This window comes from Anomaloglossus baeobatrachus, chromosome 1 (genome assembly GCF_048569485.1).
Source record: "Anomaloglossus baeobatrachus isolate aAnoBae1 chromosome 1, aAnoBae1.hap1, whole genome shotgun sequence".
Taxonomy (NCBI): Eukaryota; Metazoa; Chordata; class Amphibia; order Anura; family Aromobatidae; genus Anomaloglossus; species Anomaloglossus baeobatrachus.
The window spans coordinates 215,972,280-215,986,090 of NC_134353.1; the positions used below are offsets into that span (position 1 = coordinate 215,972,280).

The 13,811-nt window shown below is 41.4% G+C and overlaps 1 protein-coding gene across 3 annotated transcripts in view; it reads left to right on the plus strand.

The window, feature by feature from the left end:
• The window catches only part of ZNF827 (zinc finger protein 827), a 331,734-nt gene that overhangs the window by 250,268 nt on the left and 67,655 nt on the right, over nt 1-13,811 (plus strand). For all 3 annotated transcript variants that reach the window (XM_075348050.1, XM_075348055.1, XM_075348060.1), the window contains exons 6-8: nt 1,887-2,120; nt 6,025-6,076; nt 12,314-12,411. In XM_075348050.1, the coding sequence (XP_075204165.1) occupies nt 1,887-2,120; nt 6,025-6,076; nt 12,314-12,411 (384 nt within the window). The remainder of the gene's footprint in view (nt 1-1,886; nt 2,121-6,024; nt 6,077-12,313; nt 12,412-13,811) is intronic.

Genomic DNA, 13,811 nt, shown 5'->3' on the forward strand with positions numbered 1-13,811 from the left:
CAGTGCGCACAGGATTTTTTTTCTCCATAGGATTTGCTGGTGATTCACTGCAGAGATGTTATGAACATTTTCTGCAGCGAAACATGCAGCAAATCCGCGAAAAATCCGCGGCAAAATCCGGTAAGTGCGCACATAGCCTTAGAGTACTTCAGATTTATGCAAATGTTTTTTTGTCAAGATCCTGGCCTGGTTTGGATTCTATATCCTTTTACATCATTTGAACGTATTTTCCAATCATCCCTACACTCTAGAAGCCTTATTTCTGCAGCATCTCTTAATTAAACCTTATACAGCTATGTATGTAAATGTGAGGCAGATTTAGTTAGTACATGGGTTTGATTGTCCTGGGGAGATGTGTGGGACATTATTTCTTTCCCTTGCACAAAATTCAAATGCGATGGAATGTTCTGATGTGCTGATTCATGGTTCCTTCACATTCAATCCCTGGTTACCCAGCCAATTGTTTTAGGGAGTGCCTCAAGAGGTGATATGTCGTGCATCTGGTAGACCAGTCCTTGGATATCACACTCTCAATCTTGCGTATACAAACTGTACTTTGTTTTCCTCATTGTACTATCCTGGGAAGCATTATTACAACACATATCATCCATGTTCACCAGGACTTAGGCGCCATTCACACGTTCATTATGATACGTACTGCAGACACGTTCACATGCATACTCATTAAAATCTGTGTTGCATTTCGCACCTTCGTGTTTTCACACAGACCGTCTGTCCGTGTTAGCTACATGTGTGTCAGTGTGGTCCACAGGGGACATGTCCATTTTTTAGCATCAGCATGGAATTCAAAGACAAATAAAAGTCTATGGGTCCTGAAAAAACACACAGAGCACATGGATGACATTCGTGTGGCATCTGTGTGCCATCCAAGTTTGACTTTTTATGTATTAAAGGTGTGCAAAGATAATAGATTGAAAGAGATAAGTGATAGATGGATGGAGAGAGAGAGAGATAATGATTGATAGCTAATAGATACATATTTTACAGCTATTAGCCATATAAATAAATTGGAAAAAATGACTTGGGTTCCCCCCATTTTTGATAACCAGAAATTTAGATTTTGACTCCTGTCATTTTTCTGCACCTACATTTTTATGTTTTCTTGTTTAATATCAGTCAGTTCATTGTGGCTAAAGTACATGTGGCTGTCGGGAAACAATGGGAAGTTATGGGCCAATTCATCAAAGTGTTTTTGCTAGAAAGCTAAATTAAAACACTTGAGAAAAGTTGTGCGCGATAGATATTGGGCACAAATGTTGCACCTTTTGTCCTTTTAACACCAGTCTAAAGTGGCTTTGCCAACATGGAGCTGGGCATGAGCAGGACGGAGCGTGGCTATGCTCATCTGTCAAATTAATGAAAGTCTTATGCCAGAAGAGCGGTGCATACCACTGAGAAGATGCGCCAGATTCATTAAGTGTTGTGCGCCACGGCACATAGTACGCCAGCAAGCCCTACATTAGGACTGGCGTGTGCAGCAACATTCTTAATTAATTGGCTTCTTGGAGTGAATATGGCAAGCTTTCTATTTCTTATTTCTAATAAATAGTGATATCGAAGACAAAAATTGGTAAATTTTTAAAAATCTATTTACCGTAAAAACCTGATTTAAACAATCGTTCATGGTCTGTTAACTTTTTTTTCTTTTTAAATGTTTTTTTTATGGGTTTAATCTCCACTTTCTAACATTGTGAAGTATGATTCTGCTATAAAAAGTTTATCGTTTTGTGTTTTTTAGCTGTCTTTTCTAGATCCAGTCCTTTAAACTACGCCGGCACTGAGATCAGATCGGATTCACACAGTTGTGGGTTTTTTTTCAGTAAGGTACAGCTTGTAATTGAATTTCTTTCTGCATCCCTGTGTAGCTGAAAGTTGTAAGGATGCGCAGACTGTGAAGATTAAAGAAGAACCCATGGAGGTTGACATCCCTGACTCTTCCGTCTCCCCCAGACAAAACATTGGTTACAGCACTTTATTAAGGCAAGAAAAAAACGAGCACTTGCAGAAGATGCCAGAGTGCAGAGTTATTCCCGAGGGAAACCTGTTCAGCCAAGACATCTCTGTGAAGATGGCTTCAGAACTCCTCTTCAAATTGTCCGGTAATATAGCAATTTATAGTGGCGTTTTTAATGTCAGACTCCTGAAATCTTGATATATTTGATTCTGATGACATATAGCAGTGTGCTGAGTCAGAATATACCTGCTTGGTGCCCAGTCGTACAATTGTGTAGTGAATGTTAACATAATAGATCAGAATCATCAGTACAAATTGACGGACTAAATCTGTGATACAACACAACATCGATGATTGTGTCCAACACATCCGGTAAGAGACAAGATTAACAGTAATAGCAAAATCCTTGGAGACACAAAAGAGAACTATATTGTCTGTATAATAGATCTGTGTACAGGTAAGTTGATGTATATGGTTATATGGTTATTTAAAGGGATTCCCTTGATCCCAATTTGCAAATTCCCAGTGGCCAGTCTCCATAGGATTTGCTTGAAAGCTTGCTACAAATACCCTCTGTACAGAAATAAAACAAAGCAAGCATATTCCATGGGCATTAAAGGGAATTTGTCACCAGGTTCTTTCTACATTATGCTGCTCTTAGATGAGATAGAGACAGATCCCCTGATTCCAGTGATGTGTCACTTACTGAGCGGTTTGCTGTAATTTTGATATCAATGTTTTCTCTGCTGCAGATCTAGCAGTTATGCAGAGCTCATGAATATGCTGGACTACCTATAGCACACCAAGTAGTCCACTAATCAGAATCTACTGCTGATTAACTGATTTATCACAACTATACTAAGCAACCCAGTAAGTGACATACTGCTGGAATCAGGATCTCTGCCCTTACATTATGCTGCTGTCAGATTAGGTGGCAAAAACTGGTGACAGATTACCTGTAAAGTCCAGGTGGGTAGTGAGTATGCCACAACCAATAAATCTGCAATGAATCTTAAAAATAATCTGTCACCAGATTTTTGCTACCCAATCTGAGAGTAGGGGCAGAGACCCAGATTCTAGTGATGTGTCACTTCCTGGGCTGAGTGTTTATCTGCTGCAGGCCTATCAGTTCTCTGAATAATGAGCTCTGCTTAAGCCATCCACATAACTGTTTGACAACTTTCTTTGTACACTGTGTATAGACAGAAAATATAAATCAATGGTGGTGACGGGGTTATACAGAGCTCATAAATAAATGGCATTAGGTTTACTAGTCCTCTAGTAATAATCTCCTGCTGATAAAATAGTGATTTTATCAAAATTACAGCAAGCAGCCCAGTAAGTGACACATGGCTGGAATTAGGGTCTCTGTTTACATTATACTGCTCAGATTAGGTTCAAAACACCTGGTGACAAATTCCCTTTAAGGAGGTTATATTGGGTGTGAATTTGTAAATAAGGTGTGGGACATTTTTTTTGTAGCAAGCAAGCATCTCCTTTCTACAAAATACCCCATTCTTGTATATTTGCATTTCAGACCTGCTTTTTAATATTCTGCTCATTTGACTAAAGAAGGTGTTTCCAATAGATGATGATATATGCAGATTTTCAGTTTCTACAGGTATCACATACTTTTTTAGGTCTGAGCTTTGCATTTAAGGCAGGCGAAAAAATAATTTAGGACATTGCATTACATTATAGTCTAGTTAATTGTTTCCCTATATACATGGCTTGTACGGTTACTGAAAATATAACTTTTAATCCTGAAGCGGTGTTCCGGAGCATAGTCATTATCACCTATCCATAAGTTATGTGATAACTTGTTGATGGATGGGTGTCTGACTGATGGGATCCTCACCAATCTAGAAAAAATTAATAAGGTCTTCCTACAGGATTACCCATTTACTTGGTAATATATAATAAGTAGAATATAGCAAAAAGAAAACAAACAATCTCCATGGATAGACCCAGTGATACTCCAAATTAGAGGTGATCATCGCATGTTGCCTAGGCAAGTAGTCCATGTTTTAGACCCTAAGGGGTACTTCACACACAGCGAGATCGCTACTGAGATCGCTGCTGAGTCATGGTTTTTGTGACGGACCAGTGACCTCATCAGCGATCTCGCTGTGTGTGACACTGAGCAGTGATCTGGCCCCTGCTGTGAAATCACTGCTTGTTACACACAGTTCTGGTTCATTTTTTTGACGTTGCTCTCCCGCTGTTAAGCACACATCGCTGTGTGTAACAGCGAGAGAGCAACGATCTGAACGTGCAGGGAGCCAGCTTCTGGCAGCCTGCGGTAAGCTGTAACTAAGGTAAATATCGGGTAACCAAGGGAAGCCCTATCTTGGTTACCCGATATTTACATTAGTTACTAGCACCGCCGCTCTCACACTGCCAGTGCTGGCTCCCTGCACATGTAGCTGCAGTACAGATCGGGTAAATAAGCACAGCGGTTTGCTTATTAACCCGATGTGTACTGTGTCTAGGAGTGCAGGGAGCCGGCGCAAGCGGTGTGCACTGGTAACAAAGGTAAATATCGGGTAACAAGCGCTTGGTTACCCGATGTTTACCGTGGTTACCAGTGTCCGCAGCTTCCAGACGCCAGCTCCCTGCAAGCGCAGCATCGCTTCCACATCGCTGGGGGCTGGTCACTGGTCGCTGGTGAGATCTGCCTGTTTGACAGCTCACCAGCGACCATGTAGCGACGCAGCAGCGATCCTGACCAGGTCAGATCGCTGGTGGGATTGCTGCTGCATTGCTAAAGTGTGACGGTACCCTAAGGTACCCTCAGAATTAATTACATGACCACCCTGACAAGTGACCTTATGGTGGAACCTTGCCCTTAGGTACCACACTTATCCCTTGCTTACAGTTTATCATCCACATATCCTTAGAAACTAATGGCGATCCACAGAAGAGTCTGATTTAGCTTCAGACAAAACGCGTAGGATTACGTATAAGGCACCAAATCTAATTGCATCTAACATGGAGCAGCTTATTCCAGGGCAGTCACTATATTTTTTCTGCAAATATAGGCTGTACTTATTAGGGTCCCTTGCTTACCCTTCTGGACTGACTGTTTTGAATATAGATGGATGACTGTGCCCCAGAAAGCATCAATATAAACTGTGTTTTTGTTGTTTTTTTTGTTGTTGTTAATGTTGTTGTTTTATATGGGCTATATGTTAAAGGGACCACCAGTGAGCCCTTATATATACAGTATTCTAGAATACTGTATATAAGAGTCCAGACCGCTCTGTATAACGTAAAAAAAGACCTTTATTATACTCACCTGGGGGGTGATCTGGTCCGATGGGTATTGCTGGTCGTGGGTGGGTCCGGTGCCTCCTCTTTGCTGCAATCGCCATCCTACTTCTTCCCAGCCCAGTGTGGATGACTCATCCTACGTCATCCACACAGGCTGGCATTGTGCTCCTGCGCAGGCGCACTTTGACCTGCCTGCTGAGGGCAGATCAAACATTGTAGTGCGCATGCACAGGCGGTTTTGACCTTTCCTCGCATCTGCGCATTACAGTACTCTGATCTGCCCTCAGCAGGGCTGATCAAAGTGTGCCTATGCAGGACCACAATGCCGGCCTGTGTGGAAGATATAGGACGCGTCATCCACACTGGGTCGGGAAGAAGGAGAACAGCGATCGCAGCAGAGAGGAAGCACCGGACCCGCAACCATCAACACCCATTGGACTGGATCACCACCTAGATGAATATAATAAAGGTGTTTTTTTATGTTATACAGAGCGACCTGGGCTCTTATATACAGTATTCTGGAATGCTGTATATAAGGGCTCACTGGTGGTGACCGCAGCTCATAAAGGAAAAACCTGGTGACAGGTTCCCTTTAAAAACTAAGGTTCATGATAGATTTGAAGGAACTTTCCTAGAGGTATAGTGATGTATGAATAAGATGATTAATGGTATGGTAGCAACATCAATTAGAGCTTATGGTACTAATATATTTAGAGATTAACTGATACCACAGAAGTTGCCAAAAAAATTGTAACTCTTTGTGTCTTATATTACAGAGAAAGTCAGCAAAGAAAATAATCATAAGTCAAACATTATCAGAACAACCAGGTAATTGCTTAATTTCCACATAAAATATCCCATAATCCCCAAAATATAATATACGTATATATAAATATAATCCTATCACAAAAGTGAATACGCCCTTCACATTTTTGTAAATATTTTTTGCCATGGGACAACACAGAAGATATGATGCTTGTATAACCGTGTATTTGGTGGGCCCTCTAAATAACTCAACACAGCCATTAATGTCTAAGCGCTCAAAACAAAAGAAAGTAAACCCCTAAGTGAAAATGGCCAAATTGTGCCCAAAGTATCAATATTTTGTATGGCCACTGTTATTTTTAAGCACGGCCATAAATCCTTGGGAATGGAGTTCACTAGAGCTTCACCGGAGCCACTGGAATCCTCTTCCACTCCTCCATGCCGACATCGCAGAGCTGGTGAATGTTACAGAATTTGTGCTCCTCCGTTTGAGGATGCACACAGATGGCCAGTCCAGCACCTTTACCCTCAGTTTCCTTTGCAAGGCAGTGATAGTTTTGAAGGTGTGTTTGGCTTTGTTATGTTTGAATGTTGCCCTGCGGGTGAGCATCTGAAGGGAGGGGATCATGCTTTGCTTCAGTATGTTACAGTACATGTTGGCATTCATGGTTCCCTCTATGAACTTTTGCTCCCTACAGCAGGCAGCACTCATGTAGCCCCAAACCATGACACTCTCATCACCATGCTTGACTATAGGCAAGAAACACTTATCTTTGTACTCCTTACTTGGTTGCCTCTACACACGCTTGACACCATCTGAACCGAATCAGTTTATCTTGGTCTCATCAGACCACAGGAAATGGTAGTAATCTATGTCCTTAGTCTGTTTGTCTTTAGCAAACTGTTTGCAGGCTTTCTTAGGCATCATATTTAGAAGAGGCTTCCTCCTGGGATGACAGCTGTGCAGACCAATTTGATGCAGTGTGTGGCGTTTCATCTGAGCACTGACAGGCTGACCCCTACCCCTTTAACCTCTGCATATGACGCTGAGTATGTGCTCAACTTCTTCGGTCGACCATGGTGAGGCCTGTTCTGAGCGGAACCGGTCTTATTAAACCGCTGTATGGCCTTGACCACCGTGCTGCAGCTCAGTTTCAGGGTGTTGGCAAGCTTCTCATAACATAGGTCATCTTTATGTAGAGCAACAATTCATTTTTCCTGATCCTCAGAGAGTTCTTTCCCATGAGGTGCCATGTCGAACTTCCAGTGACCAATATGAGAGTATGTGCGTGTTGACACTAAATTTAACACAGCTGCCCCCATTCACACCTGAGACCTTGTAACAATAATGAGTCGTATGACGCCAGCGAGGGAAAATGACTAATTGGGCACAATTTGACCATTTACACTTAGGCTGTGTGCCCACGTGTGCGTATTGCATGCAGTTACGCTGTGTATTGCACTGCAGCATAACTGCATGCGTCCTGCGTCCCCTGCACAATCTATGAAGATTGTGCATGATCCATTCCCACGTTGCGTTTTAGAACGCAGCGATTTGTATGCTGCCAAATCGCTGCGTTCTAAAAAGCAACATGTCACTTCTTTTCTGCGCTTTGCATGCTGTCTCCATGCTGTCTATAGGGAGAGGCAGCATCCAGAGCGCACAAATTCTGCAGTCACCAAAGTTTAAGAACGGAGCTCTTCAGCTGCGCTCTGAAGCGCACATGCAGTGACAAAACGCTGCGGTGCAGAGCGCACACACGTGGGCACACATAGCCTTAGGGTTGTACTCACTTATGTTGTCAGCGGTTTAGACATTAATGGCTGTATGTTGACTTATTTAGAGGGCACACCATATGTACACTGTCATACAAGCTGTACACTGACTACTTTACATTGTATCAAAGTGTCATATCTTCAGTGTTGTCCCATGAAAAGATAAAATAAAATATTTACACAAATGTGAGATATGTACATACTTCTGTGATGGAGAAATATATACGTGTGTGTATATGTGTGTATATGTATGTATATATATATATATATATATATATATATATATATATATATATATATATATATATATATATATAATGTGTGTGTGTGTGTGTGTGTGTGTGTGTATGTGTACACACATACACAGCTCTGGCAAAAATTAAGAGACCGCTGCACAGTTTTTGAAAATCATCATGTGTGACAACCATTCCGTTCCAGTGTCAGTTGAATTCCAACCAGAATGCACCTCACCTCACCTCTACCTAATGTGTTTCTGTTTAGGTGGTCACCTGAACCAAATCTTATTTATCGAGGGAAAGTATAAAAAACACTGCCGTGGTCTTTACAATCCTCTTGCAATAGGATAAGCTGGATGGCAAAACAAGTGCTAGTAATATCCTAAAAGTAATAGGAATGAAAAAATAACTCAACCATGCCAAAGGAGTTTAACCCCTTCACGACCATGGACGGATATATCCGTCATGGAGCGTGTCCCGTTAAGCCCCGCCCCCTGCCGCAGGCAGGCGGCGGCGGTTGGCACACATATCAGCTGTTTTCAACAGCTGACATGTTTGCCTGCATGTTGCGAGTGGAATCGCTTCCACTCGCAACATTTAACCCCTTAAATCTCGCTGCCAAAGTCTGGCAGCGAGATCTATATGCGCGCGGCCATGATTTTTACTTACCACCGCCCCCACCGGAAGTCACGTGCGTGATCACATGACTTTCGGTGGTTGCCATCGTAGCACAGGGTCATGTGATGACGCCTGCAGCTATGAAGTTTCACTTTCGTTTTCCCTCGGCCGAGAGCAGAGAGAAACAGGAAGTGACTGAATTTGCTGTTTATAGCTGTGATCAGCAGATAGATAAGAGCGATCGGATTGCTGATCGCTATAGCCCCCTAGGGGGACTAGTAAAATAAAAAAAAAAAAAAAAGTTTTAAAAAATAAAAAAAAAAATTAAAAGTTCAAATCACCCCCCTTTCACCCCATTGAAAATTAAAGGGTTAAAAAATAAATAAATATACACACATTTGGTATCGCCGCGTTCAGAAATGCCCGATCTATCAAAATATAGAATCAATTAATCTGATTGGTAAACGGCGTAGTGGCAAAAAAATTCCAAATGCCAAAATTAGGTTTTTTTGTTGCCGCAAGTTTTACGCAAAATGCAATAACAGGCGATCAAAACGTAGCATCTGCGCAAAAATGGTACCATTAGAAACGACAGCTCGAGACGCAAAAAATAAGCCGTCACTAAGCCATAGATCCAGAAAAATGAGAACGCTACGTGTTTCGGAAAATGGCGCAATATGTGCGCCACTTTTATTGGACAAGCTTGTGAATTTTTTTTAACCCCTTAGATACAAGTAATCCTATACATGTTTGGTGTCTACAAACTCGCACCGACCTCAGGCATCATACCCACACATCAGTTTTACCATATAGTGAACACCGTGAATAAAACATCCCAAAAACTATTGTGCCATCACACTTTTTTTGCAGTTTTTCCACACTTGGAATTTTTTTGCTGTTTTCCAGTACACCATATGGTAAAACGTATGGTTTCATTTAAAAGTACAACTTGTCCCGCAAAAAACAAGCCCTCATATGGCAAGATTGACGGAAAAATAAAAAAGTTACGGCTCTCGGAAGAAGGGGAGCAAAAACCAAAAACGCAAAAACGGAAAGTGCCCCAGGGCTGAAGGGGTTAAAAGAAAAGTCTTGAGTGAGGAAAAGAAGGGTTCAATTCTGGATTTACTAGCAGAGGGATACAGTGAGTGTCATGTTAACTCCATCCTTAAAATTTCTAAGACGGCAGTCCATTACAACAAGGTCAAGCAGCAGACATTCGTGACAACAAAGCTACAGACCAGCAGAGGGCGAAAGCGACTCTCAACTGACCGTCATCTTATTTGAATGTCGCTCAGCAAACACAGGATGACATCAAGTGACCTTCAAAAGGAATGGCAAATGGCAGCTGGGGTGAAGTGCATGGCAAGAACAGTTCGTAACAGGCTCCTAGAGTCAAGGCTCAAGTCACCTTTCATAAATGAGAAGCAAAGGAGAGCCAGGCTGAAGTTTGGCAAATTACATAAGGATTGGACCATAGAGGACTGGAGTAAGGTACACTTCTCTGATGAGTCTAATTTTCAGCTTTGCCCCACACCTGGCGTACAAGCCAGTGTTTTGCACTCATAGTGAAATTTTTTGGAGGATCGTGATGATCTGGGAATGCTTCAGTGAATTAAACTTTGTGAAGGACGTATGAATCAAGCCGCATACAACATTATCCTGGAAAAACAGTTACTTCCTTCTGCTCAGGCAATGTTCCCCAATTCTGAGGACTGGTTTATCCAGCAGGACAGTGTGCCATGCCACACAGCAAGGTGAAGCAATGTATGGATGAAGGACCACCACATCAAAACCCTGTTATGCCAGCCCAATCACCAGACCTGAACCCCATTGAAAACCTCTGGAATATAATCGAGAGGAAGATGTATAGTCACAAGCCATCAAACAAAGAAGAACTGCTTACATTTTTGCACCAGGAGTGGTATAAGGTCATCCAAAAGAAGTCTGAAAGACTGGTGGAAGACATGCGAAGACACATGAACGCTGTGATTAAAAATCATGGTTATTGCACAAAATATTGATTTCTGAACTCTTCCGGAGTTAAAACATTAGTATTGTTGTTTCTAAATGATTATGAACTTGTTTTCTTTGCATTATTTGTGGTCTGAAAGCAATGCATTGTTTTTGTTATTTCATTTTTAGAAAATAAATACAAAATTTATTGCTTGGAAATTCGGAGACATGTTAACAGTAGTTTATAGAATAAAAGAACAATTCATATTTTACTCAAAAATATACCTATAAAGAGAAAAATCAGAAAAACTGACAATTTTGCAGTGGTCTCTTAATTTTTGCCAGAGCTGTATATAAAAACACATTTAATTGAAAAGGTGGCCTTTGGTGTTCTACACATGCGGTGGATTTGCAGTGGCTTTCCCATGCAGATAACCTGGGTGGAAAGTGTGCTGCATATCACAGTAGCTGCTTTTTTGATGGGATTTTACAAAATCTCATCCACACCCTGCAGAGAAAATCTGCAACGTAAAGTGACCGACAGTGCAGATTTGATATCAATTTATGCTGAAGTTTCACCTTATGAATTGCTACAGGAAAAATGTACAGCAAATATGCCAGTTCCTGAATGAAATTCACTATTCTTTGCTGCTGCTGTTTTTTCATTGTATATAATCCACAGCAGATATGACCCATGGGACCATACCTTAAGTTTATGTGCACGTAAAAGCTCCACTTAAGATGAACATAGTGCACAGCAAAGACAAAGTCATATTGCTGTGTATCTGTTCCATCTTATGTCACTTCTTTTAAACACTTCTGGATTTGGAAACACTGAAGCACATAAAAGAAGTGACCTGTTCATTCTTCAGGTTCTGCTCTCTGTACTTAAGGCCTAAGCCACACGGCATGAAAATCGGAGCGAGTGGAATGCAATGTTTTATCGCATTCCACTCGGATCCAATATTAGCCTATGTGCCAGCACCCATGAGCGATTATTTGATCAAACCGAGAAAACAATCGCAACATGCTGCAATTGTAATGCTAGTCTTGTTTCTCTCGCACCCATTCAAGTCTATGGGGCGAGAGAAAAATCGCACTTCACTTGCAGTACACCGGTGTACTGCGATTGCAGAGCAAGAATGGCAATGGCCGGCAACGGAGGAGAGAGGGAGATAAATCCCTCCCCTCCTCAGCGCTGGCCCGCCCCTCCTCGTGCCAGCCCGCCCCTCCTCGTGCCGGCCCGCCCCCCGCAGCTGTGGTCTGATCGCATGATCGGACCTCAGTCGCAGTGACAATCGCATGACACTCGGCTCCTGCTGTGCTGCCAGCGTGAGCCGAGTATCATACGAGGATCGCAGTAGATCCCTGTGTGGCCCTGGCCTAACAGTATAACATGAAAGGCACTGTCAGTGGAGCCGCCATAATGTTGGCACCCCAGGAACACGACCACTGGCGTTCTCCTGAAGTGGCTTCACTGGGGTAACTCGCCAGCTTTTAGGTGTGTTTAGTTTAGCTACTGTATGTCCGGTTTCTGATTTAAGCACTAATACGCAGTTTACCGTCCTATAAACGTAAAATAAAGAAAATATTTACTGTGATATATACTTAATGATTTCCATAACTAAAAATACAGCAGTAATTCGACATTAGACATCTATACAATTGTTACAACTTGCCAGTTATTTGTGCACTAATTAGATTTTTTACTTTTTAGCCCATTTTTTTCAGAAGATAAATTTAGACAATCACCCTTCACTTCTAAAGATGTCCCAAAAAGTGATCAATCTCCTCAAGGGAGGTCATCATTGCCAGGTAGGATTGAAACCTAAGCATGTCTTTATCTGGATGTCTTGCTATAAATTGTTGTTGCTAAGGCCCGGGGTCCTACGAATGGATGAAAGCTTGGAGTGATTTTCATCCAGGAGAGTAACCAATCCGTTTGGTATTCTATATGTCATGTGAGTGCAATGAGAGAGTGCTATCATTTTCTCGCTTGTCATCCGTATGACATCCGTTTTTTGTCGCAACCAAAAACTTGCATTGGCTAGTCTTGTCCAATTTACGCATCCACTCGCAATATGAGATTTTTCTCATACTGAATACAGATGACAAAAAAAAATCTCAGATCTGCTCTACCGCATTGACTAACATTGGTCTGCGTGCAATGAGAGATTTTCTTGCATTTCATTTGTCCAATTTATACGCTTGTGTGAGCGAGGCCTGATATTCGTTTAGATCACTTAACCCCATCACCTTGAGCCTGTTTTCACCTTCCTGACCAAGCAAATGTTTTCATTTCTGACCACTGTGACTTTGTGGTAATAATTCTGGAACTCTTCAATATATTCCAGTGATTCTGAGATTGTTTGTTTTTTTTTCGTGACACCTTGTACTTCATGTTAGTGGTAAAGTTTGGTCAATATGAATTGCATTTATTTATGGAAATATCAAAAAATTTACAAATTTTAAAGTTTGTAATTTTTATGTCCTTAAATCAGATAGTTATATCACGCAAAATAGTAAATAACATTCACCACATGTCTACTTTACATCAGCACCATTTTTGAAAAATACATTTTTTTGGGGAGGGGGATTTAGGTTTAAAAGTTTTTTCTAATTTTCTAACAACATTTACAAAACCATTTGTTTAGGAACCTCATCACTTTTGAAGTGACTTTGAAAGGTTGATGGGACATAACATACCCAAAAGTGACACCAATTTAAAACCTGCACCCCTCAAACTGCTCAAAAGAACATTTCAACAAGTTTATTAACCCTATAGGTGCTTCACAGTAATTAAAGGAATGTGGAAGGAAAAAAATGAAAATTTTACCCTTTTTCCCACAAAAATATTGCTTAATTTTGCATTTTCCCAAGGGACTGTACAATTTCTTGTGCAATTTCTCCTCAATACAGCGATACCCTGTATTTGGCGGAAAAATACTGTTTAGGCACACAGCAGGGCTCAGAAGGGAATGAGCACCATTTAACTTTAGGAGCCCAAAATTGGCTGGAATAGACAACGGATGCCATGTCGCATTTGCAGAGCCCCTGATGTGCCTAAACAGCGGAAACCCCCCCCCCAACATGTGATCTCATTTTGGAAACTATACACCTACTGAATTATGATTATACTTTTTAACATCCACTCCACCATCATGATATAACCAATTTACACTCAATATATATTATATTAGTGGTGCGTGGTACAT